The sequence below is a fragment of the Artemia franciscana genome, chromosome 2 (assembly GCF_032884065.1).
Source record: "Artemia franciscana chromosome 2, ASM3288406v1, whole genome shotgun sequence".
Lineage (NCBI taxonomy): Eukaryota > Metazoa > Arthropoda > Branchiopoda > Anostraca > Artemiidae > Artemia > Artemia franciscana.
In genome coordinates, this window is record NC_088864.1 from 64,777,156 (window position 1) to 64,804,956 (window position 27,801).

Below are 27,801 nucleotides of genomic sequence, written 5' to 3' on the forward strand. Positions count from 1 at the left end.
TTGGAGTTACTTTCTCCAATGACTTCAGCTTCAATTATTCTTTCAATAATTGAAAGAGTAAAAGTTTCGCTGAATCACTTTTGGAATCTTTGTAAGCATTTTTCAAAATCAAATACATTAATAAAAAAAGAAACGAGTTTTTTTTAGGAAAAAATATATGTCCTGTGTTGATGGACTCATTATGTGTCCTGTAAAACCAAATACTTAATATTTTGATTCAAAAATAATGTTTATCAACTTGATCTCACATCAGAATTCATTGACGATCAACCTGATTTAGTATCATTAGTTTAAACAAGTAATTGCTTAAAATAATAAAATAGCACTTTAGTTTAATTACACATGTCATTGTAAGGTAATGTGCAATATATTTCTTTTGTACAGTGTAAGAAAAGACAATTGTTTGTACCTAAATAGATCTCGTTGTAGCAACTGTATATCGCAAATAAAAATATTCCAAAAGTGTTTACCAAATGATAATGACTGTCAATAGTAGTTTCAGGTTGTTACAGGGGCTCTTTAAGCAGGTTCTCTTAGGAGATTCCTGTTCATTACGACCTGGTCACTTTGAATGAAATACTGAAATTCGAGCAGTTCCAAAGCCAAAACGATCAACACCAACTTTTTTTTGTTGCTGAATTTTGTCTAAAAAGCACTTGATTGAAGTAACTTTCATTGTAATGCAATTCCTAATATTTCTGATGGATTTTCCAAAATTGTTTTTCTTTAATAATCTAGAAATTTATATTAAAAATCTTTTAGTTTTCATAGTAGTTACGCCACGTATGAAAATTTCTCCCACAAGAAGGCCAAGATAGTTTTGGAAGGGGAAGTCAGAAGGTAGGAGAAGGGAAGCTAAAACGTTTGTTTTCAATTATTTAGTTTATAAGCCCCCCCCCCCCGCCCAGTGACGAGGCAAGTTAAGAGAAACCGCATTCTTCTATTAAGTTTACTGCGGGGGGTAGGGAGAAGAGAGCTCAGAAGATCGACTTTAATTACTTATAATATATGACTTGGCACGTAATATAAGAGTCTCGGGGTGTTTTGATAAGCAGGAGACGCTCGGAAGAGAGATGGAGAGGTGAGGGCGTATTCGAAGGGAGATAATTATAATTATTTTAAAATTTGAATCAAGCTTTACATGGGAGTTACTTACAATGATTCAACAGGGTAGTGATCGTCATGTTTCATTAAAAGATAGTGGATTTCGAGTTCAATACCCGAGAAAATCATATTTAGAATTTTGTAAAAAATTTGCTTTTCCGGCAGAAAATAGGGAGAGAAGATGAAAAGGAGATATGACAAGGCAGAAACTAGAAATGGACACAATTCGTTCGTCACTCAAAATAGAATTGGAGTACGTAGAAAAATAGGGTTGAGTAGATCCAGGTAGTATTGATTCTCTTTCCATCCCCCCAGGGACACTTCCTCGTGTAGGACTGAAGAGGACAATATGCTATACTTCAAGAATACTGTTAAACTTGATTTACCAACCAGAGATTGATTTATCGGTTATGTCACCTCCTGTGTGTTAGACTGAGGACGACCAGAATTTGGACTTCAAGAATATCGTCAAACTTGATTTATCCACCATGGATTGACTTATCACTTACCCCCCCCCCCCCACCTTCGTGTTGGACTGAGGAGGACCAGAATCTGTACTTTAAGAATACTGTTAAACTTAATTTGACCCCCAGAAATTGATTTTTCGGTTGTGTCACCTCCTGCGTGTTGGACTGAGGAGGACCAAATGCTGCACTTCAAGAATACTGTTAAACTTGATTTACCAACCAGAGATTGATTTATCGGTTATGTCACCTCCTGTGTGTTAGACTGAGGACGACCAGAATTTGGACTTCAAGAATATCGTTAAACTTGATTTATCCACCATAGATTGACTTATCACTTATCCCCCCCCCCCACCTGCGTGTTGGACTGAGGAGGACCAGAATCTGTACTTTAAGAATACTGTTAAACTTAATTTGACCCCCAGAAATTGATTTTTCGGTTGTGTCACCTCCTGCGTGTTGGACTGAGGAGGACCAAATGCTGCACTTCAAGAATACTGTTAAACTTGATTTACCAACCAGATATTGATTTATCGGTTATGTCACCTCCTGTGTGTTAGACTGAGGACGACCAGAATTTGGACTTCAAGAATATCGTTAAACTTGATTTATCCACCATAGATTGACTTATCACTTATCCCCCCCCCACCTGCGTGTTGGACTGAGGAGGACCAGAATCTGTACTTTAAGAATACTGTTAAACTTAATTTGACCCCCAGAAATTGATTTTTCGGTTGTGTCACCTCCTGCGTGTTGGACTGAGGAGGACCAAATGCTGCACTTCAAGAATACTGTTAAACTTGATTTACCAACCAGATATTGATTTATCGGTTATGTCACCTCCTGTGTGTTAGACTGAGGACGACCAGAATTTGGACTTCAAGAATATCGTCAAACTTGATTTATCCACCATAGATTGACTTATCACTTATGCCCCCCCCCCACCTACGTGTTGGACTGAGGAGGACCAGAGGCTGGACTTAAAGAATAGTGTTTAATCAATGCCTGATTTATCCATCAGGAATTGATTTTTGTTTATTTCACTAAAAATAGAGTCATAATCAGTGAAATTGCAGATATGTGGACGGTATATATTTCGATTAATGATTACAAAAATCAAAATAAAAGGCACTTAAATAATGTCATCACAACACACGGTGTTTACAACGAAATTTTAAATAACAGATTCATACAGGAATAACTAAACTTTTGCTAAATTTTTTTCTGAAGTTTTTCAAAATGTAAGTAGCTCCATCTTATGAATAAGAAGTAGAAATAAATAATAATAATATAACATATTAATGACGACATAATAATAATAATGTCATAATAATAGCAACAATTATAAAAATAATAATAAGAAAAAAAAAAGATTAAAAAACTATAAGCTCAGTCAGTAGATGGAGATAACCAGACCTTATTACAAGAAAAGTCAGTATACTCTTTTTCTTATACCATAATCTAAAAAAAAATTTTTCTTAAATAGAAAACCTTTTTTACACAAAAAGAAATTTATAGTTCTATGACCTTAATGCTCCCAATCCTACAGCTGAATCTAAACAGCTTAATTTAGATATTCCTTTATCATTGGAGGTGGTGGGAGAAATTCCAGATGCTAAATTGAAATAGAATGTAACGCGCAAATAGTTAGTGTCAATTCAACATGCGACAAATTTACTATATCTTTCTACTTTATTACAATCAATACTGCATTAGAGATACCCGCTTGAAAAACATTCTCACCCCCCCCCCCCCCCAACGATCAGACTTCTATAACCCTATGTGCACTGGTATAACTGTCCAAAACGGCAACGAAAAAAATTTGTAATTAAACAAATATTAATTATTAACATATCATTAAAACTACGTCTAAAGCATTTGCTAAAAGACATAGATCTACTGGAATGTCTTTAATTTTCGTATCTGTGTTGCTCGTTTTTCCTTTCATTACATTCTTATCAAAAAAAAAAATAAATAAATAAAAAAAAATCATTCAAAATTCAGTATCTAGAGGCATTATGGAAAAAAGTTCAAATGTTGTTTCTTAAAAATAAACTCTTGACTTACAACCTAAGCTTTAAGAAAATATTATTCAAAACTCAATATCTAGAAGTATTATACAAAAAGTTCAAACGTAGTTTGCATTTCTTAAAAAAAAAAAAAAAAAAAAAAAAAAAAAAAAAAAAAAAAAAAATTGTCCAGCACGAAGTTAAACAATGGTATTTGTAGCAACAAGTATTTCCGCCTTTAGAATTTTTTTTTTTTTTTTTTAGCGAACATAAATATAGCAGAATGACAGATATGGTGCACGTTACTATATTGTAAGTGTCCCAGTGTACTAATTTAGACACAAGCTACTTACACTGCAAGCGAAAACAGTATGAACTAATACAGCATCTTGAGAGAGATGTGATGCAAAGGGTTCACCAACAAAAAATATGTGCAAACTCCTGTGTATATTGCTATTTAATGACAATTTATACATATAATAACATATAATATATATAATATTTTACTATAATATATAATACCGTAAATACTTTATTAATAATATAAAACTGATTTAAATTTTATACTTTCAATTTTATTTTAGTTATATACAATAATATTTTATATAATAATATTATAATATAATATGTAATAATATCATATAGTATATATAATAATAATAATAATAATAATAATAATAATAATAATAATAATAATAATAATAATAATAATAATAATAATAATAATGGTAATAATAATAATCTACTGCAATAAAAGGCTTTCACCTCAATAATGCAATAATATTATTTATATATATTATATAAATACTATTATACATTATAAAATATTATACGAGAATAATAAAAATAATATTATGTATTATAAATATAATATAATAATATTATAAACGTAATATAATAATAATAATTATTATATAATAATATTTTGTAATGATTCTAATTTTATAATAAATTTTTATTCCATTTTAATTTTAAATATGAATTTGTTTCTTTTCAATAAAAACCATCTATTAAAAATACTGGTATTTTTTTTTTTTTACATAAGAACAGTTATGGGAAAGAGCGACTGATTTTTGGGTTGGTTAAAATGGCTTTGAATTGGATTTAATAAAATAAAACAGTATGCCAGCGTGCCTGTAAGGAGACAGAAGGCTCTAGCCACATAACTGACACCTTATTAAAAATAAAATAATTCAATAATATTATTTATATATATTATATGAATACTATTATACATTATAAAATATTAGAAAACTTTATGTTCAGGTTTTTTTTGATAGATTAAATGAATGAGGATCTTGTGTAGGCATTAGATACGTGGTTTAGTACTTAATTAATTGAATACTTAAATACTTAAAGTATTTAAATACTTAATTAGAAGAATAATCAACAGATTAGATTAAATGAGATATGACTTGTTGAAAAAAATCCAAATAATGTAAACTAAACATTCAGATTGGACAGATTGAACACTCATCCCATTCAGATTGGAGGGGGGGGGCTTGTGATTTTAGGTCGACAAAACTTGTCACATCAATTTTAGAATTTTTGCAGTAAAACATTGAAACATTTAGTAAACAATAGTTATATAAGAAACTTTTCCGTGATATCATGTCGTTAGTCTGGTAATCAGAATGTGATGTAAAAGTTAATTTTAAAAATGTCACTTTCTAGTTACATACTTTTCCCTTGAGGTTTATCTTCCCTGTGAAACAATTAGCCGATAATTTTAAAATTTAGCAATTTTTTTCAAAAAGCAATTATAAATTGTTTAGATTTTAAAGTTTAAACATGTTCAATTTGTATTTTAAACTTGAATAATTTATACATATAATAACACGTATATAACATTTTGTAATGGTAAATACTAAATAACATATAAATAATAAATAATAAATTTATATTTTATAATTATTTTATTTAACAAGAAAACAAGTTCAAATTGTAAAAAAATAAGAAATAAAAATAAAAAATGATTAGCCTACAGCTGTATAAGAAATCTATCTTGAACACCTACCAATAAGAGACTCACAGCAATACCTAACAAGGCATTGACATGATAAGATTGACACAAGGCTTATACCATTGGATTTATTACTTTCAATATTCTTTCCCCAAGCTAAAATTGTGATATCATTTTTTCGGAGCAAGTCCTAAACTTGCAGAAGCAGCAAGAATTTTTCATCACTTTCATATGTTTCTGACTTGATTTCAGTGAATCTTTCAATAAAAACAAACAAGAACAGCCAACTTTTAAAATGTTATTCCTAATTTTGGAAATATTCTAAATATAGAAATTTTAGAAATATTGTACATTTAATGGATCCGATGGATGACCTTTTAAATGATAGCAAACTGTCGTCTTATTTTGAAATATTAAAATCGTGCCACTGCAGAAATATATATATATATATATATATATATATATATATATATATATATATATATATATATATATATATATATATATATATATATATATATATATATATATAAAAATATATATATATATAATATATATATATATATATATATATATATATATATATATATATATATATATATAAACTGCGCAGGGAAGAGAAACCTTAAGAGTAATAGATACAGGAAAAATAAACTGGGTCGTCCTTTTGGTCCCAACTCAAAGTTAGATTCTAGAAATGGCACTTAGGCAAGGCAGGTATTGAAAGTTTTCTTCACCAAGTCCCTCGCATAGGGGATGTATGACAGAGAATACCAGGTCATCGCTAAGAATTGGAAAATGCAGAAGATGAAAGCCAATCCCTTTTTTCTCCACTAGAAAAGAAATTGACCTTTAAAATATTATTTTAGCATTAAAAACAAAATAGAAATAATATAGTTTCTCCTTATGCTCCCTCCACCACTATTGACGCCTTTGAAAGGAGGGTAAGTTGGACAATGCATGTTCAATGACACTCAGATCGCTCTTTATCTACATTGCTCTGCTGATACTCACTTTGTGGCTGTTATACCTAAAGGTTGAATTTGGTATTTTCTCAGATTCCGTTTTCAGAAAGAGGATAAGCAAGGGCACGGGGAGGTGTGTACTACTACTAGTAAATCCATGCAGCACCAAGCCGCCTGAGGCCAGCACAGCTACGCATGCTCCTCCTCCAACCTAATCTACTCAAGGCCTCCCTCTTAGGGCACTCCCAGGAAGTTCCAATTTCCTTTAAATCTTTATTTATGACATCCTCCCATTCTAGACGAGGACGATCTGCTTTCCGTGTAGCCCCATACGGTTGGCCAAAAAGGACAATCTTCGGCAATCTGTCATCCTTCATCCGAAGAACGTGGCCTAGCCATCTCAACCTTTCTTTCATTATAGTCCTAGAAAGCGGGATTGAACTACATTTTTCGTACAAACTACTGTTTGAAACACGGTCAGTCAGCCGGGTACCCAGAACAATCCGTAGCCAATTTCTCTAGAAACCATCTAGTAAATTTTTGTCCGCTTTTCGGGGTGCCCATGCCTCAGAGCCATATTTGACCACTGTCATCACCGTTGCTTCCAATATTCTAATCTTGGTTTACAGACTTATCTTCCTATTCTTCCAAAACTTTTTTAAATGTGAAGAAACACCCAGAGCCTTGGTTTTTCTACTTTTAACATCTTCACTGCTCCCACCGTTTAACTAATAATACTACCAAGGTAAGTGAAGCTGTCCACCTGGTCAATCTTTTCGTTACCCAACGTCACTTTTTCATCTTCACTTATTCTTAGCATTAGGTGTATACTCAATCACAATTTAGTTCTCCTGATCGTCAAGCAGATTCATTTGTCTGCAGTCGATGTTTTCATTGAGAATAGTGTATAAAACGATTTTTAACAATTATCTAAGAAGTGTTCTTATTTATTGTTACTATTATCTATTTATTTATTATTATTATCTTATTACTTATCTTATAGTAATAATCTAAGATGTGTTTCGAGGCTGTTCCCAATTTCAGATTCTTGTCAGTATGAATTTGAAAAAAAAAACAATCTAAATATACAGCTTTATCTTTATTCAAACTTGGTGTCTGCTAATGTTGTATTCGACAAATCCTCAATTGGCGCTTTTGCTCAAATAATTTCTTTTACTTTGTACAAAATTTGCCCCATTTTCTGACCTTTCTTTGTATACTCTAAACACATGCCCATGAAAGTTCGTGCGAAAACCGCATTATCTCCAAATATATACCGTCCACATATATCCAATTTTAGTTATGACTCTACTTCCAGTAATAAACAAAAATCAATTCCTGATGGATAAATCGGGCATTGATTTAAGAGAAAGAAAATGTTTGTCACTTAACACAAATTTAAATTTAATTCAAAAATGAGGACCCAGGGTCTTATTTAGTTAACATAAATTGTCAACTGCCGTTTCTACATTTTCTTCGGTTAAGGAATTGGCCTTGACATGGTCAAAATGTCATCAATAAATAGAAGGAGCAACAATTCCAAGAAGCTGTTTATTTGATATAAAATTAAGCTAAGTAGTAGGGAAAACTTAGAAAATTGGGAACTAGCACTAGAGTGAAGAAAATGAAAATAAAAACATCTAACGTTAGGCGCTTTATTCTTTTTTAACCTACCCAAAACTGTTGCATACTTGTAACCTGAGAGCAAAATCGTCCTACTACCCAAACGTTCATTCGGAGAAAAAAATGATTAGAGATTTTGATCTTTTCTTTTTTCGGCACTATAAAGAATCTTTAAGAACTAAAAAAGTGAATAAACATTTCTTCATGACAAGCTAATATTAAACGTAAAAAAAAATGGTTTTCTCTTAAAAACCAGGAAAAAAACAACAAAATGTCGTAAGGATAATTTGACTTTCGAGTTTATCTCATGTAAACAACAAAATAGGATATATTTGAAAAACATTTACTAGGACAATTTTACACTTTTTTTTACTTCGATTACAGTTAATTACACATATTCAGGAAGTATTAGTGATATAAAAAAGAAGAAAACTCAGACGATCTTCTTTTTTAACCTACCCTACCCTAAACTGCCCTAAACTACCCTTTTTTAACCTACCCTAAACTGTTGCATACTTCGTAACCTGAGAGCAAAATCGCCCTACTGTCCAAACATTCATTCCGAGAAAAAAAAATGATTAGAGATTTTGATCTTTTCTTTTTTCGACACTATAAAGAATCTTGAAAAACTAAAAAAAAATGATTCTGCATTTCTTTATGACAAGCTAATATAAAACGTATAAAAGTGGTTTTCTCTTAAAAACCTGGAAAAAAATAACAAAAAGTCGTAGGATAATTTGACTCGAGTTTATCTCAGGTAAACAACAGAACAGGATATATTTGAAAAACTTTTACTTGGACAATTTTATACTTTTTTTTTACTTCGATTACAGTTAATTACATATTTTCAGGTAATTTCAGAAAGTATTAGGGATATAAAAAAGAGGAAAAACACAGACAATCATGGTTTAAATACAGATGATCATGGTTTATTGAGCTGTTTGTTGCTGTGCAACGGAAAACCATGCCGAGATCTTACATAGGACATCGGAAAGAGCAAAAAAATCGCATTTGACGACTAGCTCATCTCCAGAATTTTGAATTAAATGGAGCATTAATGGACAATAACCTAAATAACATTCAACTGTGGTCTCGATTTATCTTTTAAGGTACTTTAAGATAAAGGGTAGGGGCATAAAAGCAAAATTCTGTCATTACTAGGCCAAACAGCTTAAATTCAAATAGCATATTAAGCGTTGATTGATTTTCTAAACCCAACCTTGACATACTTTACATAGACTTGGTTTTGTCTTAAACTAATTCGTAAAAACAAGAAAATACTGAGTAATTAGCATTTACGGAGATATTTCAATTTTAATCCTCTAATACTATAGATTAACAGTGTTAATTATCTGATTTTCTTAGAAAATGTCTACTTTCTTAATGAAGTTGCCAGACGCTACACTGTCTGTGGAGCTACTAGTTTTATATTAATTAGTATATTAGTAGACTAAACAAATTAATCAATTAGTCGTTAAATTAATTTTTTCATGTTAAAACGAGGTAAATCCAATTCTTATTAGTTTACAATTTTCTATCGTTTTTTTTTTCTCTTTATTAATCCCGCCTCTACATCCCTCAGTGACGACAACTGTAAAAAAGAATTAACCTTAAACCTAAAATTTCCCCAACGCTTTTTTTGAATAGCTGCCGAACAGCAAACATTTCAAATCAACATAAAATCAAAAATAACCATCCGAGGAAAAAAAATACCTTCTCCATAATAAAAGGCGTAATCCAACCATATGAAGCATGTCTTACGTTGGTCTGACATGTGTCCAGCACAAAAAGGAGAAGCCCATCAGTTTCTAAATCATTTTTTTTCTTTGTTTTAAACCATTGTGCTACCAAAGTTATTAGATATAGCCATCAAATTAATCATCCACGATGTGACACGTTAGACATCTCTATGCCAATATATTCAAAGCCTCCCTTTTTACACCCTCCCAGGAAGTTCATATTTCCTTAAAACTTTCTTTATTACATCATCCCACCCCCAACACCGAAGACCTGGTTTCTTTTTAGTCCAAGACGGTTGGCCGAAAACAATCTTCGGCAATCTGTCATCTTTCATCCGTAGAACGTCCCCTAGTCATCTCAACCTTTCTCTCATTATAGCCCTAGAAAGCAGGATTGAACAAACGTTTCTTAAAACCTGCTGTTTGAAATACGGTCAGTGAGCCGGGTAGCCAGAACAATCCGTCAGCAATGTCTATAAAAACAACTAGCAAATCTTCATCCGCTTTTCGGAGCACCCCCGCTTCAGAACCATATTTGACCACTTTCATCACCATAGCATCCAATATTCTAACCATGGTTTGAAGACTTATCTTACTCTTCCTCCAAGCTCTTTTTAACAGCAAAAAAAAGACACCCTGAGCCTTGGCTATTCGACATTTAACATCTTCACTGCACCCAACGTCTTTGCTAATAGGGTTACCAAGGTAAGTTAGGCTGTCGATCTGATCAATCTTTTTGCTACCCAACGTATCCTTTTCATCTTCACTTATTTCTAGCCTTAGTGACTTAGTCTTCTTAACATTAATTTTCAACCCTGCTCTAGTACACTGAACTCACGAAACCTTTAAAAGTTTATTCATTTTGCACGAACTTTTATCTAGGATACTTAAATCATCAGCATAATCTAAGTCCACGAAAAGTGTTTCTTCTCTATTTGATTCTTTGTTCTCCAATTGCCCTTCCTGTGCTCTTAAAGACAATATCTATCAAAATAACCCATATAAAGGGGGTGGAACCCAACCTAGCTTAACTCATGATTTAATACGAATCCAACTGCTAACATCATTTCGTACCTTAACCGCAGCTGTGTTATTCTCCTACATAGCAGTAATCACTTTATTGTATTTGTCTGGTATAACATACTAGGAAAAGAACTAACGCAAACGTTTTTTTTTTGTCCTATAAAGCTGATCGATATATCTTTTGTATATATATGTTAATGGTGTTTGGTCATAACATAGCCCATAAGTTAAGGTAGTACTCATGTGATGGTAAGACAGCATATCTTACTGATTATGGTTTTGTAATATGAAGACTAGCAGGATCAGTACAAGATACACGGGTATATAGGAGTCCTGTTATTGATGTTAAAAGTAAAGATCACCATCAAGTAGTGTCTAGGGTTAATTTAAAGCTGAAATTTTAGAAGGGTAACTACCTCCCGGGAAGCTATGATGTTGACAGGCTCCAAGATGAGAATCTGAGAGAAATTTTACAGGAACAACTGAATACTAAACTGGAGAGTTTAAAACTTGATGATGTACAAGATGAATGGAAAAAATCTTGGAAAACAATTTGTGATGTTTCTGATGGTGTATTAGGGAGGAAAGTTAGGATTGCAGCTAGGAATATTACTGGATTGCTCTATGTCTAATAGAGAGAAGGGGCTTGCACAAGAATTGCCTGAGTGATAGATCATGTGAAAACAAAAGGAAAGTAAGGAAAATGGAGAAAACATTAAAATATGAACTAAGGAGGTATGAAGTGGAGGCCATGGATAAAACTGCCAAGAATCTGGAAGATGCAGCTAGACGGCATAATAGTAAAAATTTTTACTGGCATGTTGATAAATTGAGAGGGAATAGTCAATCCAGAGGTGACGTTGGGTAGCAAAAAGATTGATCAGGTGGACAGCTTAACTTACCTTGGTAACCCTATTAATACAGATGGTGGGAGCAGTAAAGGTTTCAAAAGAAGAATAGCCAAGGCTAGGGTGTCTTTTTTGCAGTTAAAAAGAGTTTGGAAGAATAGGAAGATAAGTCTTCGAACCAAGATTATAATATTTGAAGCTACAGCGATGACAGTAATCAAATATGGTTATCAAGCATGAACACTCCGAAAACGGACTAAGATTTGCTAGATGTTTTCCAGAGAAACTACCAACGGATTGTTTTGGGTACTCGACAGACTGACTACGCTTCGAACAGTAGGATTTGTGCAAAGTGTGGTTCCATCCCACTTTCTAGGGCTATAATGAGAGAGGATGAGATGGGTAGAGCACGTTCTGTGGATGAGGGATGACAAATTGCAGAAGATTGTTCTTTTCTTCCGACCACCTAGGGATAAACGGAAAGCAAGTCCGCGGTTGGGGTGGGAGGATGTCGTATAGAAAGATTTAAGGGGAATGGGAACTTCCAGGGAGGGTGTAAAAGGAAGGCTTTCAAAAAATTAGGATGGAGGAGGAGCGCACGTAGCTGTGTTGGCCTCAGGCGGCTTGGTGCTGTGGTGAGTTGTTAGAAGTAGTAGTAGTACATCAATTTTATAATGGGAATATCATAGAATCCTCAACCCAATTTATCAGTGGAGAAATCCAAAACATAGGAAGCTGACGAATAATCTACAATGTTGCTTTGAACTAAAACTCAAACGGTGAAATCTCAAAAATTATGATTCAGTATCTTATAGTAGATGTTATCTTCCAACAATGTAGGCAATAGTCCATCAACAATTACTCTTTCAATTAAAATATTAAGAATCTACTAGAAGACATGTCAGCAGTATTCTGCAAGATTACGGCCATTACGAGCCATTACGAGGAAAGCGGCCACAAGACAAACTTAAGAACGGACGGGACTTAAGGCAAGAAAGTGAAGTGTGTCTCTAGAGGCTCAGGAGAATTAAATTGCTGTCGGAGTAACCAAAAATGGGCAGTATAATTGAAATTATCTACATTATTGGTTTGCGTGCTACAGACCCTCCTTAGTCATTAAAGGCAACAGAGGGTTGCAAGCTAAACATTCAATGTATAGGAGAAAATAACTTCTAAAAAAGCTTCATAGAGAGAAGCTCCAAAAGGTATCTAATGGTCTAAATGCAAAATAATCAGAAATATGGCTGAAAAATCTTTTGGGTAGTTTATCAAAATGCCTGGACCTCGGGTGCAGATTTTGAACTTTTTTTTTTGTTTCGTTTTTTTTTAGTTCAAGAAGAGGTTAAAACATGAAGTACTTACCAAGAAAGCAGAAAGCAGGGTCAAAATGAGACAGGAAATCATGATAATGGTTGCAGCCAATCTTGTGGGAGCAAACATTTTCTTACATTGGTTCACAGGACCCATTAGGAAAAGAGTGCTAAAATCATAAAAAAAAATACATTCCAATAAAAAAAAATACATAAAAAAAAAAAAAAAAAATTCCATAAAAATAAAATAAAATATCCAACAAAAAAAAATCCATAAAAAAAATACATTCCAATACATAAAAAAAAAAAAAATACATATGTTTGTATCGGCCATCCAAACATATTCACGAACTTCGACTTAACTACAGCAAGTAACAAATTAAATTGCTTTCAGCCACAGTGAGCTGAATAATAAAATCTGAAAAAATTCATAGTCTTACTGAATACTTTTTAGAACTTGTAACTAATGCAAAGCAGAATTTGTGTATGGATCTCTTAGACTAAAAACAAAATTATTAGCTTTTTGGCCAAGATTTGTCTCCACGGAAAGCACAATTCTTAAAGTAACTACAGCAAATCCCTTATTTCGATTGTAGGCAGCCATATCTTCAAAAAAAAAAAAAAAACTAAAAAGAAGGAGTTTCTCCCTTACTAGTTCCACAGCTAGAATTCAGAGAAAAAACTCCATCAGAAATTTTCAATTGGTCATTGAGCACATATCACGTGTGTTGGAACAACCACTTTCACTGATTAGTTATTTTCATCATACAGAGACCTAACATATTTTAGATTCTAGGGCTAAACGGAAAGCAGGTCGTCCGCGGTTGGGTGAGAGGATGTCATAAAAAAAATTTAAAGAAAAAGAGAATTTCCTGTGAGGGTGTAAAGAGGGATGTTTTGAACTGATTGGAATGAAGGAGGAGCGTGCGTAGCTGTGTTGACCTCAAGCGACTTGGTGCTGTGGTGAGTTGTTAGTAGCAGTAGCAGTAGTTTTCTAATCTCAAACTCAATGTAAACTCAAACTCAATTAACCATCAACTCTCATAACCATCATTTTACATAACCATAATTCTAACCATCATTATAATCATCAATTCCCATCAATCACCTTTTTTTATGTTGGATGATGACCTACATGAAAAAATGACAAATGAATTATTCTATCAACATTCAAGACAAAACCTCACATGCAGAGCAAAATTAAAATATAGCCTAGAAGTTTTTAACTATAGAAAATTAATATAGAAAAAAGAATAAATACTCTTCAGATAATAAAAAAAAAATAAACAGAAAAGAACAAAAGAAAAAAAATACAATACACACAAAAAATTTAGAAAATTTTCACACAAAATGAAAAATATAGAAGAAAATTACATAACTATGTGGAAACAAACATTTGTCAATAGTAATCTGTGTGCTGTATTCTAGCAGCAGGATCGGCAGCTCTGAGGGTGGGAATTGTGGTAGCCACAGAATTTATCCTACATATAAATGCACCCTTCCCCGGTATTAAATCGTGGGCTAGTGCCTGCTCAGCCTTCCGGACAAAAAGAGGAAAAAATTTGTAAACAGACTTTTAAACAGAAAGAGTCCAGTAGTTGTCACTCCTATAGCACAACATAATAGATAATGGGTGAAAATGAATATCTCTACTAATGCAAATGCTGTCAAACTAACATCACTCACACCTTACCAGAACATATTGTATAGTAAAAAAAGGACAATAAATAATTACATGAAAGAATTTGGACAACTCTGAACATTCACAGTTCAAAAACAAAAGGGGTTTCGTGGGTCATTACTATCAAAATGGAAGGCCCTAACTTACAATTCCCGATATTAATGGAAGGCAAAATTACTGTAATTAATTCTTTTTGTAGTGCAAGTTTTCTGTCCAATAGTTTAAATAAGATAAAATATGTAAAGTTGCATTTGGAACTGAAATGAGACGAAATGTGTAAAATCTGGAGTTGAAATGAGATGAAATATGTAAAATTGCATTTGGATTTGAAATGATATGAAATATGTAAAATTGCATTTGAAGTTGAATGGCGCCTTCATTAGTATAATATCATTTGATCTATATACATAAAAACAATCTTAATCTTAGGCATGGCCCTAGCATCTGGGATGCTAGAGTGAAAATCCAGATTGGTTACTCTAAAATTGTAGCCAATCGAGGGAAATACAATCGTATTGCCCTTGGTAAGCTTTATTCTACTTTTTCCGATCATTCTGTTCTTTACCTTTCTGGGCTTTACCCTATATTTAAGAAAAATGACATTAGCGATATTTCATCCTCTTATTTCCGTTTCTGTAAATTTCTTCTCTATCTTCCTCTGCGGTATAGGAATCGAAAGATAATCAAAAAGTTCCATCTTCCGAACATTACTGAGAAGCTTACAGAAACGGCGTATCGGCGTTTGTCGCCTCACCACGGTCTGATCCGTTTGTATGATTAATGTCTATTGTTTTTTGTATCACATTTTTTTTTTTTTTCCGTTTTTCTTCAAGTTTTTACTCCACTATTTATCTTTTTGATGTAAGTGGGTTAGAAATAAATATTATTATATGCCGCTGCATTCCAAGATGTAGGTACACCTCTGTAAATACAATAGCAAAGACCTATAAGACTCATTGTGGTTAAATCTGTCTTTTGTTTTTGGATATGGTAACATGAAAGTGGAGTAAATATAGAAAGTTATTATTTTGAGAAAATAAAAATTTTATCCTTAGATTGTTGCAGCTTCTTTTAGCCTTTGGAATTGTTTGAAAGGGTTGTTTAACATGACGTAACCAGGAGGAGTTATGTGGTGGCAGCCTTGATGTTGAGAGCAACTATAAAGCTTAAGTTTCAATATTTGAAGTGAGCAGCAGAGTAACTGTTTCCTCGGCCGTCTGCCTGACAGAGAGAGTCACTTGTACATATGTTTGAACTTTGGTCAAGATGTTATGACTAACCCTCAAACTAAGAAATATTGCTCTGTCGTATGCAATTCTATAACGATTCGTCATCTCAGACGTAATATAGTAAAATACTTATCAAGTTTCAAAAAGATGCTATAAAACAAGTAAAAGAGCTCTTTTTTGTGGAAATCTTAAGGACTTCCTAAATCACACAAACTGTACATAAACTTTTTATATCCGACCTTTACTGACGTTTGTTTGAGCCCTTGTCTTTACATAACTGCTGCTGCCCCCAAGGCTGGTTCAAAGAAAGAAAAATTAGTATTTTGTTTCTCCTTACCATTATATAACTACCACCTCCCTCAAGACTGGTTCCAAGGGATCTCCACTCCCCTGGAGAGTAAAAAAATTGCAGTCAATGATATAAGACTGTATGTCCACTTAGCAATAATATAATTAATGACGATAAATTTATAACTCAAAAATCCACATCAATACAGTCCTCTCCCCCTAGGCTCCATGGCCAGAAAATCACAAATTTACTGCCCAGACAATGCTTAGGACCCTCGCAGATGTAATGAAATAGGAGATGGAATTTGCCTGTAATAGGTATACAGAATTATCTTCTGCTTTTAACCCTGTTGTTTGTGGTATTTTTTTCAACACTGTGAGGCTGCCAGTCTCCAGCTTATTTTTTACCTATATGTCCAAAACTACTTAACATATATCATATTTAAATCTTTTAGATTACAATTCTTCAATACTTCTTAAATATGGGTTTCTTAGACACTTTTGATAACTGCAAACAAATACTCAATTTTCCTAATTGTTGATTATACAATTTAACTGAACTTAATTAAGTTCATTGAAATCTAACTGAGCATTTTAATTTGCTACAATTTAATTGACAAGCAGGATTGCTTTAGTGACTTGGAAGATAAGCTAAGACGTCACAAAGCTTCAATAGAGCTAAAGCTTATTGACACAGTCAAATATTATGTACAAGAAAAACTTCAAAATTAGCATTAAAGCTGCTTACCTCAGAATAGATGTTATATTTCCAATAGTGTAGAAAATAGCAAAAACCTTGATTCCTAAATTAAGGAACAAGGATATGGATCCTAATAATGAAAGGAGAAACCCAATCACAAAGCAGATGGCAAATCCCTTGACTCTTGTAGACCAGCTTAAAGTAGAGGTATCTATAATCTGTGGAAAGGGTACGAATTACAAGCAAGGCCTGTATCCAGTGTAGAGAGGAGGGGGGAGTAGGTCTGGCTTGAACCTCTCTCCCCCACCCCAAAACAATGGCTTTCTTATAAAGAAGTAACAAAAAAAACATTTAAACATATTTTTGATGAGTTTCGTATAGTTTTTTTTTTTCGTAACCTACTCCCCAACAAAATCCTGGATATGGCCTTGATTAAAAGAAGTACATGGTCTATATTTAGAGGATGGTGAGCTCTGAGGATACAGGGGGATTCTGTTCAAAACTTCTTTTTGAGTCACCATCTACTTTTAATTTGAGTTAATCTTAAATTGAATAATTTAATTCTCGAATTTTTAGCAACTTCTTACAGGCTAATGAAGAGAATAGAGTTGATATCTCTACCAAATACGATTTTGTTTTTCTTAAAATATTTGTTCACTAAGAGGAAGGTATTTCCTTGGCTGGATGTGATTGTTTTTGTTATATCATCTGGCCAGTGAGGCATTAAAATCAGTGGCACCAATTCACAAAAGTATAGGGAGGAGGCAAATGAAAAATGCAAAAGAGGTATTTTTCAAAATCTAGTGGGTGGGATTATATTCAAGTTCTTTTATAAAGATTCTTCTAAAATCAAGGGGGGAATTGCAACCCCACCCCTCCCCTGGCGCTCTGGTTTAAGACTTGGTTAATTATCATAAAAGAGTATTTTATCCAATACATAGAAAGTGCTGTGGGTTTATCCTATTTATGAGAATATTAACCCTTGTATTACTTGTATATATGCAGTTATTTTTCAGTTTGCGTTTGTAATTTTATAAATGTATACCTTATAGCTATGTACACATTAAAAATTTTTGGTGAGCATATTTGAGCCAAATATGATGAATTATTTGAAATCCCTGTATGATATGTGTAAAAAGTGGAGTAACACAAGAAAAAGGACAAAGAAGAAGAAAATAAAAATATATACACGTAAACATACATGAATAAATTCATACAGTAATTGTAATTAACACACATTCCTTTTATATCTACTTACATTTCTTTTATATCTACTATTTTAGGGAAGGCATTGTGAATTGTGCATATTTCTAGAATTTTGAACATTTGAAGTCGTTAGTATTTAAAAACACAGATGTAGTCAAACTATTTGCAGTAAAAACCTGTAAGTAAGGAGTAACTGGCCTCAATACTAATCAAAACTCTTAAAAAAACGCAATTTTGGTATCAATAGATAGTCAAAATCAACAGAATTGGCTTTTTATGCTGGTTCCAAATATACAAGATTCATTAACTTTAGTGTTACCCATGAAAAGCTACAAGACTGAGAAAACTTGTCAGATTAACGAAAAAAGGGGGAACACCCTGAATAAGTCAAGGAATCTCAATGAAAACTGCATCACCAGTTTCCGCTTATCTGTTATCACTTGTAATGAATTACTAACACTCCAATATGGATTAAAGTTAGAAAATTATTAATTCCAGAGCAATATACTTTACTTTTATTCGTAATTTCCCCTAAAATTACAGATAGGTCAGTGGTAGCAATTATTATCGGACACCTTGCTGCCCCAGCAATAAAACATGGTTTGGGTGGATTCTTGTGAAATTTTGCAGTCTAATATAAGAAAGGAAACTTTTTATTACTATCATTAATTTTAATATGGAAACCTACTGTAGAGGTTTTAAGTTCCCATCTGCAATAACGTGGAAGCTTGTATTATTGCCAGAAGAAAGATTACAGATGCATGTTAATTGTAGTTTTTTTCCAGGGATTGTATCGAACCAATAGCACTAGAATTACAGGGGAGGGCTCTTTCAAACAAAAGTTGAAAGTTCTAGTCTGATTTTTACGTGAGCGAAAAGATAGAACGACAAATAGCCCCCTCCCACTCCCTTTTTTCGCAGAGTCATCCAATCAAAATTTTGAGATGGCCACTATATTCAGCATAGTTGAAAGGTCCAATAACTATGCCTTTGGGGATAACAAGATCCCCCACAGCTCCTGGGGAAAGAGCTGTAAGTTCCGAAATTTGCCCATTGTTTATGTATAGTATTTGTTATTCAGAAGTATGGCGACATTTTTTGTGGGGGAGGGGAGGCAAGAGAATTTTCCATGGATCAAATTTTCCCTGGGGTTGGAAGTTTTTCTGGGTGAAATTTCTAGGGAAATTTGTCAAAATTCCTATACAAAATTATTTTCATTTGTCTTTATTTTTTCCTGCTGACTTAATAGTAATGTGTCAGAGGTGATTGCTTGATTAGAAAAAAAAAGAGAGAATAGAAGAAGAAAAAAAACTGTCCTAATCCAGAAATTGACATAAACGAGCACATGAACAAGGTCTCGACCTTACGTATCTATACAATTACCTAGCACAAAACAGTATAACCAAACCGTCAACCACATCGAAATGTCCGAATCCATACAAAGTCGTTATGAATAGATAGAAGCCGTTGTAAATTTACATGCAAAAGCACCTTAAATCTGACGAAATATTTTTAAGTGATTACCTCCCATTAGAGCTCCTCAGTCTGCAACTGCATGGCAGTTCAGGTTGAGCTGCTAACTCAGATAAAGAGCAACTAGAAAGTGCACGGTGACTGGACGAAATGAACCATTATTTGGCTCTTCAAAAAAGACAACGTGCTTGTTTGTGGCAACTGGAGAGACATTAGCATAATGTCAATACCTAGTAGACTTATGTCAATTATTAAACTACAACACCTACAGCAGAAACTGGACCAACATCTTCGTGATGAACAACATGGCTTCAGACCTGGAAGATCAAGTGCAGACCTAATTTTTACACTGAGAGTGCTGGTTGAAGACACAAGTGATTGGAATAAAAAGCTGTATCTTCTTTTCATTGACCTAGAAAAGGCCTTTGATTCAGTTGACCAAGAAATCTAAGGAAACTCCTCAAATACTATGGAATACCCCCAAGATAGTAGAAATGATTATCACCTTGTACAAAGAAACAGAATGCTGTGTACAACCAGAAAACAGAGTTACCCGATACTTCAAAATCATGACTGGTGTCAAATAGGGATTTGTATTACCACCATTTTTATCCACAATAGTAATGGACGTACTCACAGTCTATGGGCTACGGAGTAAGGGCTATGGGCTAAGGGCTATTGGAGTAAACATTAACAGCAAGCAACTTGCAGATCTTGACTTTGCAGAGGATATAGTACTGCTAGAACACGCCAAAGATCAATTACAGCTGCTATTCGATGAAATCTCAGAAAAAGTCTGAGAGGTCAAATCGTCAATCAATATTGACAAATCAAAAAGAATTCCACATATGGCTCCCTCCTAGCTCTTTAATGCCCCAACAAAACTGTAGAACAGGTCTAAGAATTGACTGTCTATAGAACAGACAGTCAATGGGCTATGGAGTAAACATCAACAGCAAGCAACTTGCAGATCTTGACTTTACAGATGATATAGTACTGCTAGAACACGCCAAAGATCAATTACAGCTGCTATTCGATGAAATCTCAGAAAAAGTCTGAGAGGTCAAATCGTCAATCAATATTGACAAATCAAAAAGGATGTCCACATCTGGCTCCCTCCTAGCTCTTTAATGCCCCAACAAAACTGTAGAACAGGTCCAAGAATTGACTGTCTGTAAAATAGACAGTCAATGGCCTATGGAGTAAACATCAACAGCAAGCAACTTACAGATCTTGACTTTGCAGAGGATATAGTACTGCTAGAACACGCCAAAGATCAATTACAGCTGCTATTCGATGAAATCTCAGAAAAAGTCTGAGAGGTCAAATCGTCAATCAATGTTGACAAATCAAAAGGATGTCCACATCTGGCTCCCTCCTAGCTCTTTAATGCCCCAACAAAACTGTAGAACAGGTCCAAGAATTTAAACACTTAGCAAGCTGAATAGCAACACTGGAGATGTAACATTTGAAATCAAGAAAAGGATTGGACAAGCATCAGGTGCTTTCAACAGACTGACAATAATTTGGAGAAGTAACAAGTACTCACTTCGTTAAAAATTGTGCCTGTTCAACAGCAATGTGCTGTCTATATTGATGTGCGCCAGTGAATGTTGGAAAATCAACCAACAACTTGAGAAACATATCCTTGGATTCAAAAACATTTGTGTTTGAAGAATCCTCAAAATCAGTTGGCATCAGAAAATTACTAATAGGGAAATCCACTGAAAACGAACCAGCCCATAGTGACCAAAGTTATCAAGAAACAAAGACGGATATATTTGGGTCATGTTATACGCATGCGTGAAGACAGACTGCACTCAAGAGTGTATCATTGGCAGCATGATGGAAGACGAAGACAAGGCCTACCAAAGCACACACTGCAGAGGCAGTATGATCATGTTCTGAAAGAGACCAACATTTCACTGACTACACAATGGAAAAATATCACTGCAACCACACAACTTCGTGATAAATGGAGAGGCTTTGTCAACGCCTTATGCGCTACTGATGGCTCAGGAGGATCTAAGGTCTAAGGCAAGGGCTCCTCAGAGGAAAATCACCTGGCAAGGTAGAGCCAGGCAAGGTAGCCTGTATTGGTACCCCAATATTCATTTCTTAAATGAAATTTTCAACTAATGACCATTTTCAATTTTTGGAATACTAAATTAAGTGACAGATTTGTATACAGTTTAGTAAAATCAGTTGAATCTAATCTTTTAGCTGAAACTGTAGTCAAAGAGTCAATCACTTGTAATGAATTACTAACACTCCAATATGGATTAAAGTTAGAAAATTATTAATTCCAGAGCAATATACTTTACTTTTATTTGTAATTTCCCCTAAAATTACAGATAGGTCAGTGGTAGCAATTATTATCGGACACCTTGCTGCCCCAGCAATAAAACATGGTTTGGGTGGATTCTTGTGAAATTTTGCAGTCTAATATAAGAAAGGAAACTTTTTATTACTATCATTAATTTTAATATTGAATTTTTTCAAAATTATTTCTTCTGTATTTTCAACTAAACTATTATTCTCTAGATGAGCCTTTTTGTATGTATTAGTTGTGCATAACTCTTTTTTGATAAAATATCACAACATTTCTGATAATTCACAATGTTTCTGATAAGTTATGGCAAAATTATTACTAGCTTTATCAACTGGTACAATTACAAATTCATTCTATATATTAGCTATTGCTTGTTTCATATTAGCATTATAAAATATTGAAGGCTATTAGGCTATATTAAAAATTAAACATTCCATCATTTTTAGTTATTTTTTAACAAATTAGCTCCTCTAGACCACTAGAGGGGGCTGGGGATAGATTTTCAAAAAAGCAAACAAAATCATAAAAGTGAATGTGAAATTAGCTATCTTGGTAGGTTAGGCCTAGCATATTCTAAAAGTGCCTCTTTTTGCTCTAGAATGTCTTCTACTGTAGACAGGGGTATAATTTGATATGGGAAGGGGTGAAAATACCCTTTCTAGACCTTGTTTTTGCCCGACCCCCCATTTGCTCTCCAGCTGAAATTTAGTCAAAAAATCTTTTCAAAACTAGATAAGCCTGTATAACTCAAGCATCTAGCCAAAGAAACAGGCCAGTTTCCTTTAATATACCGTGGCCTTTATGGTACTATATGGCTCACTTTTCATTCTTCATTGCCATTTTTACTTGATCTGGGAAAATTGGCTTCAACTTAGCTGCTCTCTCCAGGAATTTGACAAACTTACACTACTGACTAAAGAGCGATTATTCTAGACTTACAAATTCAAATTTAAGCCCTTTTTGAACCCTTGAAGATAACCAAAAAAAATTTAGCTTTTAGGTATAAAAAAGGCTTAAAACATTGGTTTCAAACTAACTATAAGATTATAAATTTATTTTTATAAAGTTAAATAATCCACAAGTATTGACTTATCAGACTAAGTTTGATAAAAATTCAAAATAATTTCTCTATTTTTCCATCCACCATGTTTCTTCTTTCAGCTTTGATATTTTTTGACATATAGGGCCTAGGTGAAACAGCAGCTTTTAACTGGCCTAACAGGATAAAAATGAAACATGGCATATTTGTTTTGAATCTTTTATTCAACTTAATCTTGACAAATCAATGTTGCAATTCAAAACCAATTGATTTACAATGAAGCAGTGAGTTTGAAAAAAAGGTTATAGCCCATTTCTATATCCAAAAAATATAGGGTAAATGTTAGTTTTGTTATAAGTATTCTAAACTGGAAACTATGCTGCAAAGCTCACAGTTTCAGGTTTGGAGCACTTACAAATACTAATTCTAGAAATGCATCCATTTCTGGTTGACAATGCTCCTCCATGGGGCAAACTAAAAATGTGTAAAGTGGGCAGGATTTTGAAGCCAAGGGAAATGTTGGGGTTGTACAATATGAATGAAATTATATTTGAAATACTATTTCTAGTCATCACTGCTAGTTTCTGTAGCCTATAGTAGTAAGTTAAAAAATAATTAAAAACTCATACATCCATTAATACTAATTATCCACTTTCACTTTCCAGTTGAAAACAGCCAGTAAACCACTGAATTAGAGTGATTAGTTAAATATTATGTTTATGCTTTATTGATTTGAAGAGATACCTTCTAATGCAATGGAGATTATACACTTTTTCAGTTCAAGATTAAATTTGTTTTAAAAGATTCTTTGGCTATGGGAAGACCTTGATGAAACAAATTTGGTTGAATAGTGATTCTTGTGAGTGAATATTACCTATAGAGTGAATTAGTCCACAAGCCCTACAGGCAGCAGGGGAAGGTCTATATTCTATATGTATTGAATAATTATTTGGTCTGAAGCCTGAAAGAGCAAACAAAAAGTAGGTAATAAATATGAACTAACAATTCAACATTCAAGAATACAGACCATGCCCTGCTGCCTGTGGGGCTTATGGACTAATTCTCTTTGCTCTATAGGTAATATTCACTTGCAAGAATCACTATTCAACCAAATTTGTTTCACCAAGGTCTTCCCATAGCCAAAGAATCTTTTAAAACAAATTTAATCTTGAACTGAAAAAGTGTATAATCTCCATTGCATTGGAAGGTATTTCTTCAAATCAACAAAGTGTAAACATAATATTTAACTAATTACTCTGATTCAGCAGTTCCCTGGCTAGTTTCAACTAGAAAGTGAAAATGGATAGCCTAATTAGCATTGAGGGATGTGTGAGTTTTTTAATTATCTTTTGACTTCCTACTATACAGAAATTAGCAGTGATGACTGGAAATAGTATTTAAAATATAATTTCATTCATATTGTACAGCCTCTACATTTCCCCTAGCTTCAAAACCCTGACCACTTTACACATTTTTAGTTTGTTGAAGAGGGATTTTAGAAAACTAAAAAATAGATTTTAGAAAGCTAAAAAATTGATACACTTCTAGAATTAGCCTTTGTAAGTGCCCTTAACTGGAAATAAGCCTATGCTGCTTAGCAGCATAGTTTCCAGTTTAGAGCACTTGTGACAAAACTAAACATTTACCAAATATAAAATCATATTATTACTTTTAATGGTCCTAAAAGGAATTAAAATTGAATTTCTAAGAAAATCAATTATTATAGGCTATTAAGAAAAAGCACCAAGAAATGGGGTAAAATCCTAGTTAATTGACTTCCTGCTATCTTAGAAAGAGTTTAGGTTAGGAAAATGAAAATTTCAGGGATGAATCTACAGACTAAAGTAAGTCCTGGGAAGGTATTTTTAAGCAACTACCTCTACTTCTTCTCCCTCTAGAGGGCCCTGACCTTTGATGACCTTAAAAAAATATGTGTGTTATAAAAGTGAAACCTTGCAAAATAGATCTTCTGCTTAATTGAAGTAGAACAAAATTGTTTTCAGCTTCATAACTTTGCTCAATTCCATTTTATAAGGTTTCAAAGATATGCAAATACATTTCCTAAATTTTGAAAAAAAAACATTGATATGGCTCAAAATTCTATTCAAATAACAAGAATTGCATTTTTGGAACTAAATGCAGAGAAAAAGCAACTAATAACTGAAAATTAAGGTAAAATGTTGCTTTGTCAAAATTTCAATAGGTCTAACCTGTCATGTAGGAAAATTTTAGGGCCCTCTAGAGGGAGAAGGAGTGGAGATGGGTACTTTAAAATGCCTTCCTGGGACATACTTTAGCCTGTAGACCCATCCCTGAAAGTCTCATTTTCCTAACCTAAACCCTTTCTGAGATAGTAAGAAGTCAATTAACTAGAATTTTACCAGAAATGGCATCTAGTTGTATGTTCACTTTATTGATAGGCCTAAGTCAATAATATGAACAGCAAAATATTGACCAAAAACCTCCAAATAACCAATTTTTCCAAGAAAAATTGTTTTAGTAGCCTGGATGTCTATGCTATATAGGCCTTGGTTAGATACAATGCTTTGAATGTTCCTTTTCATTGCCATTAATAGGCCAGATTTAGAAACATTACCTCAGTAACAAGACCATTGCTGTCATCCGCCTCATCATTGCCATTGAGCACTCTTCTTAGCTTGTCCATGTTTATCTGCAGGAACTCAACAGTTTTGTAAAAATTTCAAAGGTGTTTCCTATTTTGAATACTTTTCTATGATTTTTACGCACAAAATTAGGCGTATGCCAAAGCAAAAAATCTGACAAGCCCTGATTCACGCTAAATTCTTCAGTTTTCAAAACCTGGTCCTAATAGTCGAATTGTGACATATTGCTTTCATGTGATAAAATTAAGTTAAAACTTAAAGAAAAAGATATAATATACTTTTATTGTGCTGTGGAAATTTTTATTGAAAAAAACAGAAATGCCATTTGGTTATCAAATTCCAATTAGGATCTTTAAAATTCGAGATGTGGCTCATTTGAATAGTCTGTCTCTCTCTCTCTCTCTCTCTATTTCTCTGAGCCTGTGTGTCTGACCGTCTCCTTGCTTGTCTCTGTATCTGTCTCTATGTGCTAGTGTATGTGTGAGTCACTTTCTCTCTTAGCGCGTGTGTGTCTAACCGTCAGTTTGTTTGCTTCTTTGTTTGTCCCTGTGCGTTTGTATGTGCATGTAAGTTTTTGTCTCTCCCTCCCTCCCTCTGCCTTTGTGTTGGTGTGGATTTTGGAAAAAACCCAGCTCATCTCTCAGACTTTTGAAAACCCCTGTTAACCTATCTCAGAGTTTAGTAAGCTAGAACCTATGATTACGCTAGTAGTACCTTTGTCTCTGAAAGATTCCTTTTCTTGTATTTCCGTCTGCCCTGTTTATTTTGCCTGAGATTTCACTGTCTATTACCATATTATTTTTCCACAGGTAATAGTTCTGGCACGTCCACAAGCTAAGGTAACTGCCCTGTTTACTTTACCTGAGATTTCACTGTCTATTACCACATACTTTTTACACAGGTAATAGTTCTGACACGTCCACAAGCTATGGTATATGATATAAGTAGAAGAGCATACTTTTCTCCTTTTTACCTTCTGCTGAGTGCTAACACCTGAAAGATGAAGATAGGATTTATTAACACCTAACATACTACAACAAGCACTAGTAATAAGCTGCCCCTTGTCATCAACACTATTTTTATTCTTTGCATTCTCTTTGAATGTTTATTTTTCATTGGGAGAATATTATGTTTCTGACTTTTGAGACCTGTCTGTGAATCATGACAAATTCCCACTTCATATTTCTCTAGCTCTAAAAATATTCCGCTTCATCTCTCCCAGAATTTGGTAGAAACCTATCTGAAAATTCCTGTTCTTACATTTTTAAGCTTTTAAATAAACATTTTACATAATGGAGTTACTATAGTAGCCTGAAAATATTGGGAACATAACAAAGTAATTCAATGTAATACTCTTATTTAAATAATGATGCGTATAGTAACAAATATTATTAATATAATCATAAATAATTTAAATGTTTCGAACTTACTCCAAGTAATAAATCTTAATGAGCAGTATAGAAAATACGGGTCCTGGACCACCAAACTCATCCATTCAATTTACATTATTTTCATTCCATTTTGCATGATTTTAATACCAATTATTTCAAATTTTTACAGTTTTCCATCCCTATATTCAATATGAAAACGGTGCATTGGAATCAAATTTAGTCTTAATTTATAATTTTCATAATGTGAATACGGGCTCTAGATCACCCCAACAACTTACCCCCTTTTCAATTGAATTCACGCCATTTTAAATAAAAATTTCAGAAATTTTTATAATTTCCCATCCTGAGTTTTAACATCAAAACAGGTATTGCGTAATAAGAATTTGATTAATTTGTGAAATAAGGGTTTAATTAAAATTCATTTTTCATATGACTTACTTGACTTAAGTCTCCTGCCGGGCACTTCTCGGCGCAGAGAGTGACGTCTACCTCCTCCATCCACTTGGTCCGTGGCGAGTATTTGCTCTTCGCCCTGTCTGATGTTTACCATCGTCAAGAACTCGAACAGGCTGTCGAACCAACGTTCCTTCGGTCAACCACGAGGTCAGTTCCGATTGACTTTGATTGGACTGAAGTCGTAGATCATCTATGCGGGCAGTAGTGGTGGCATTCAAAGCAGGTGCCCGAACCATCGTAAGGTTCGCTTGGCTGCTTGAGTCAAAAACCAAGTCTGCTTTGTGAGCTGCAGAAGCTTCTCATTGCTGACGAAGTCTGACCATCGTAGGCCATC

General features: G+C 33.6%; 1 protein-coding gene across 1 annotated transcript; it reads right to left on the reverse strand.

The window, feature by feature from the left end:
• Positions 1-6,104: 6,104 nt before the first annotated feature.
• On the reverse strand, positions 6,105-25,763 carry LOC136043950 (vesicle transport protein SFT2B-like). The gene is made up of 4 exons (XM_065729025.1): positions 25,593-25,763; positions 16,995-17,164; positions 13,101-13,218; positions 6,105-6,373 (listed from the first exon to the last, which is right to left on the reverse strand). The coding sequence occupies exons 1-4, from the start codon at positions 25,659-25,661 to the stop codon at positions 6,245-6,247; spliced, it is 486 nt and encodes a 161-aa protein (XP_065585097.1). The 5' UTR covers positions 25,662-25,763; the 3' UTR covers positions 6,105-6,244.
• Positions 25,764-27,801: the final 2,038 nt, after the last annotated feature.

Excerpts from the sequence above, each read along its gene's own strand:
- LOC136043950 (XM_065729025.1), bottom strand. The coding sequence starts at position 25,661 with ATGGACAAGCTAAGAAGAGTGCTCAATGGCAATGATGAGGCGGATGAC. Across the intron at positions 17,165-25,592 it reads GCAATGGTCTTGTTACTGAG|ATTATAGATACCTCTACTTT; the intron begins GTAATGTTTCTA and ends CCCTTTCCACAG. Across the intron at positions 13,219-16,994 it reads AATATAACATCTATTCTGAG|CACTCTTTTCCTAATGGGTC; the intron begins GTAAGCAGCTTT and ends TTATGATTTTAG.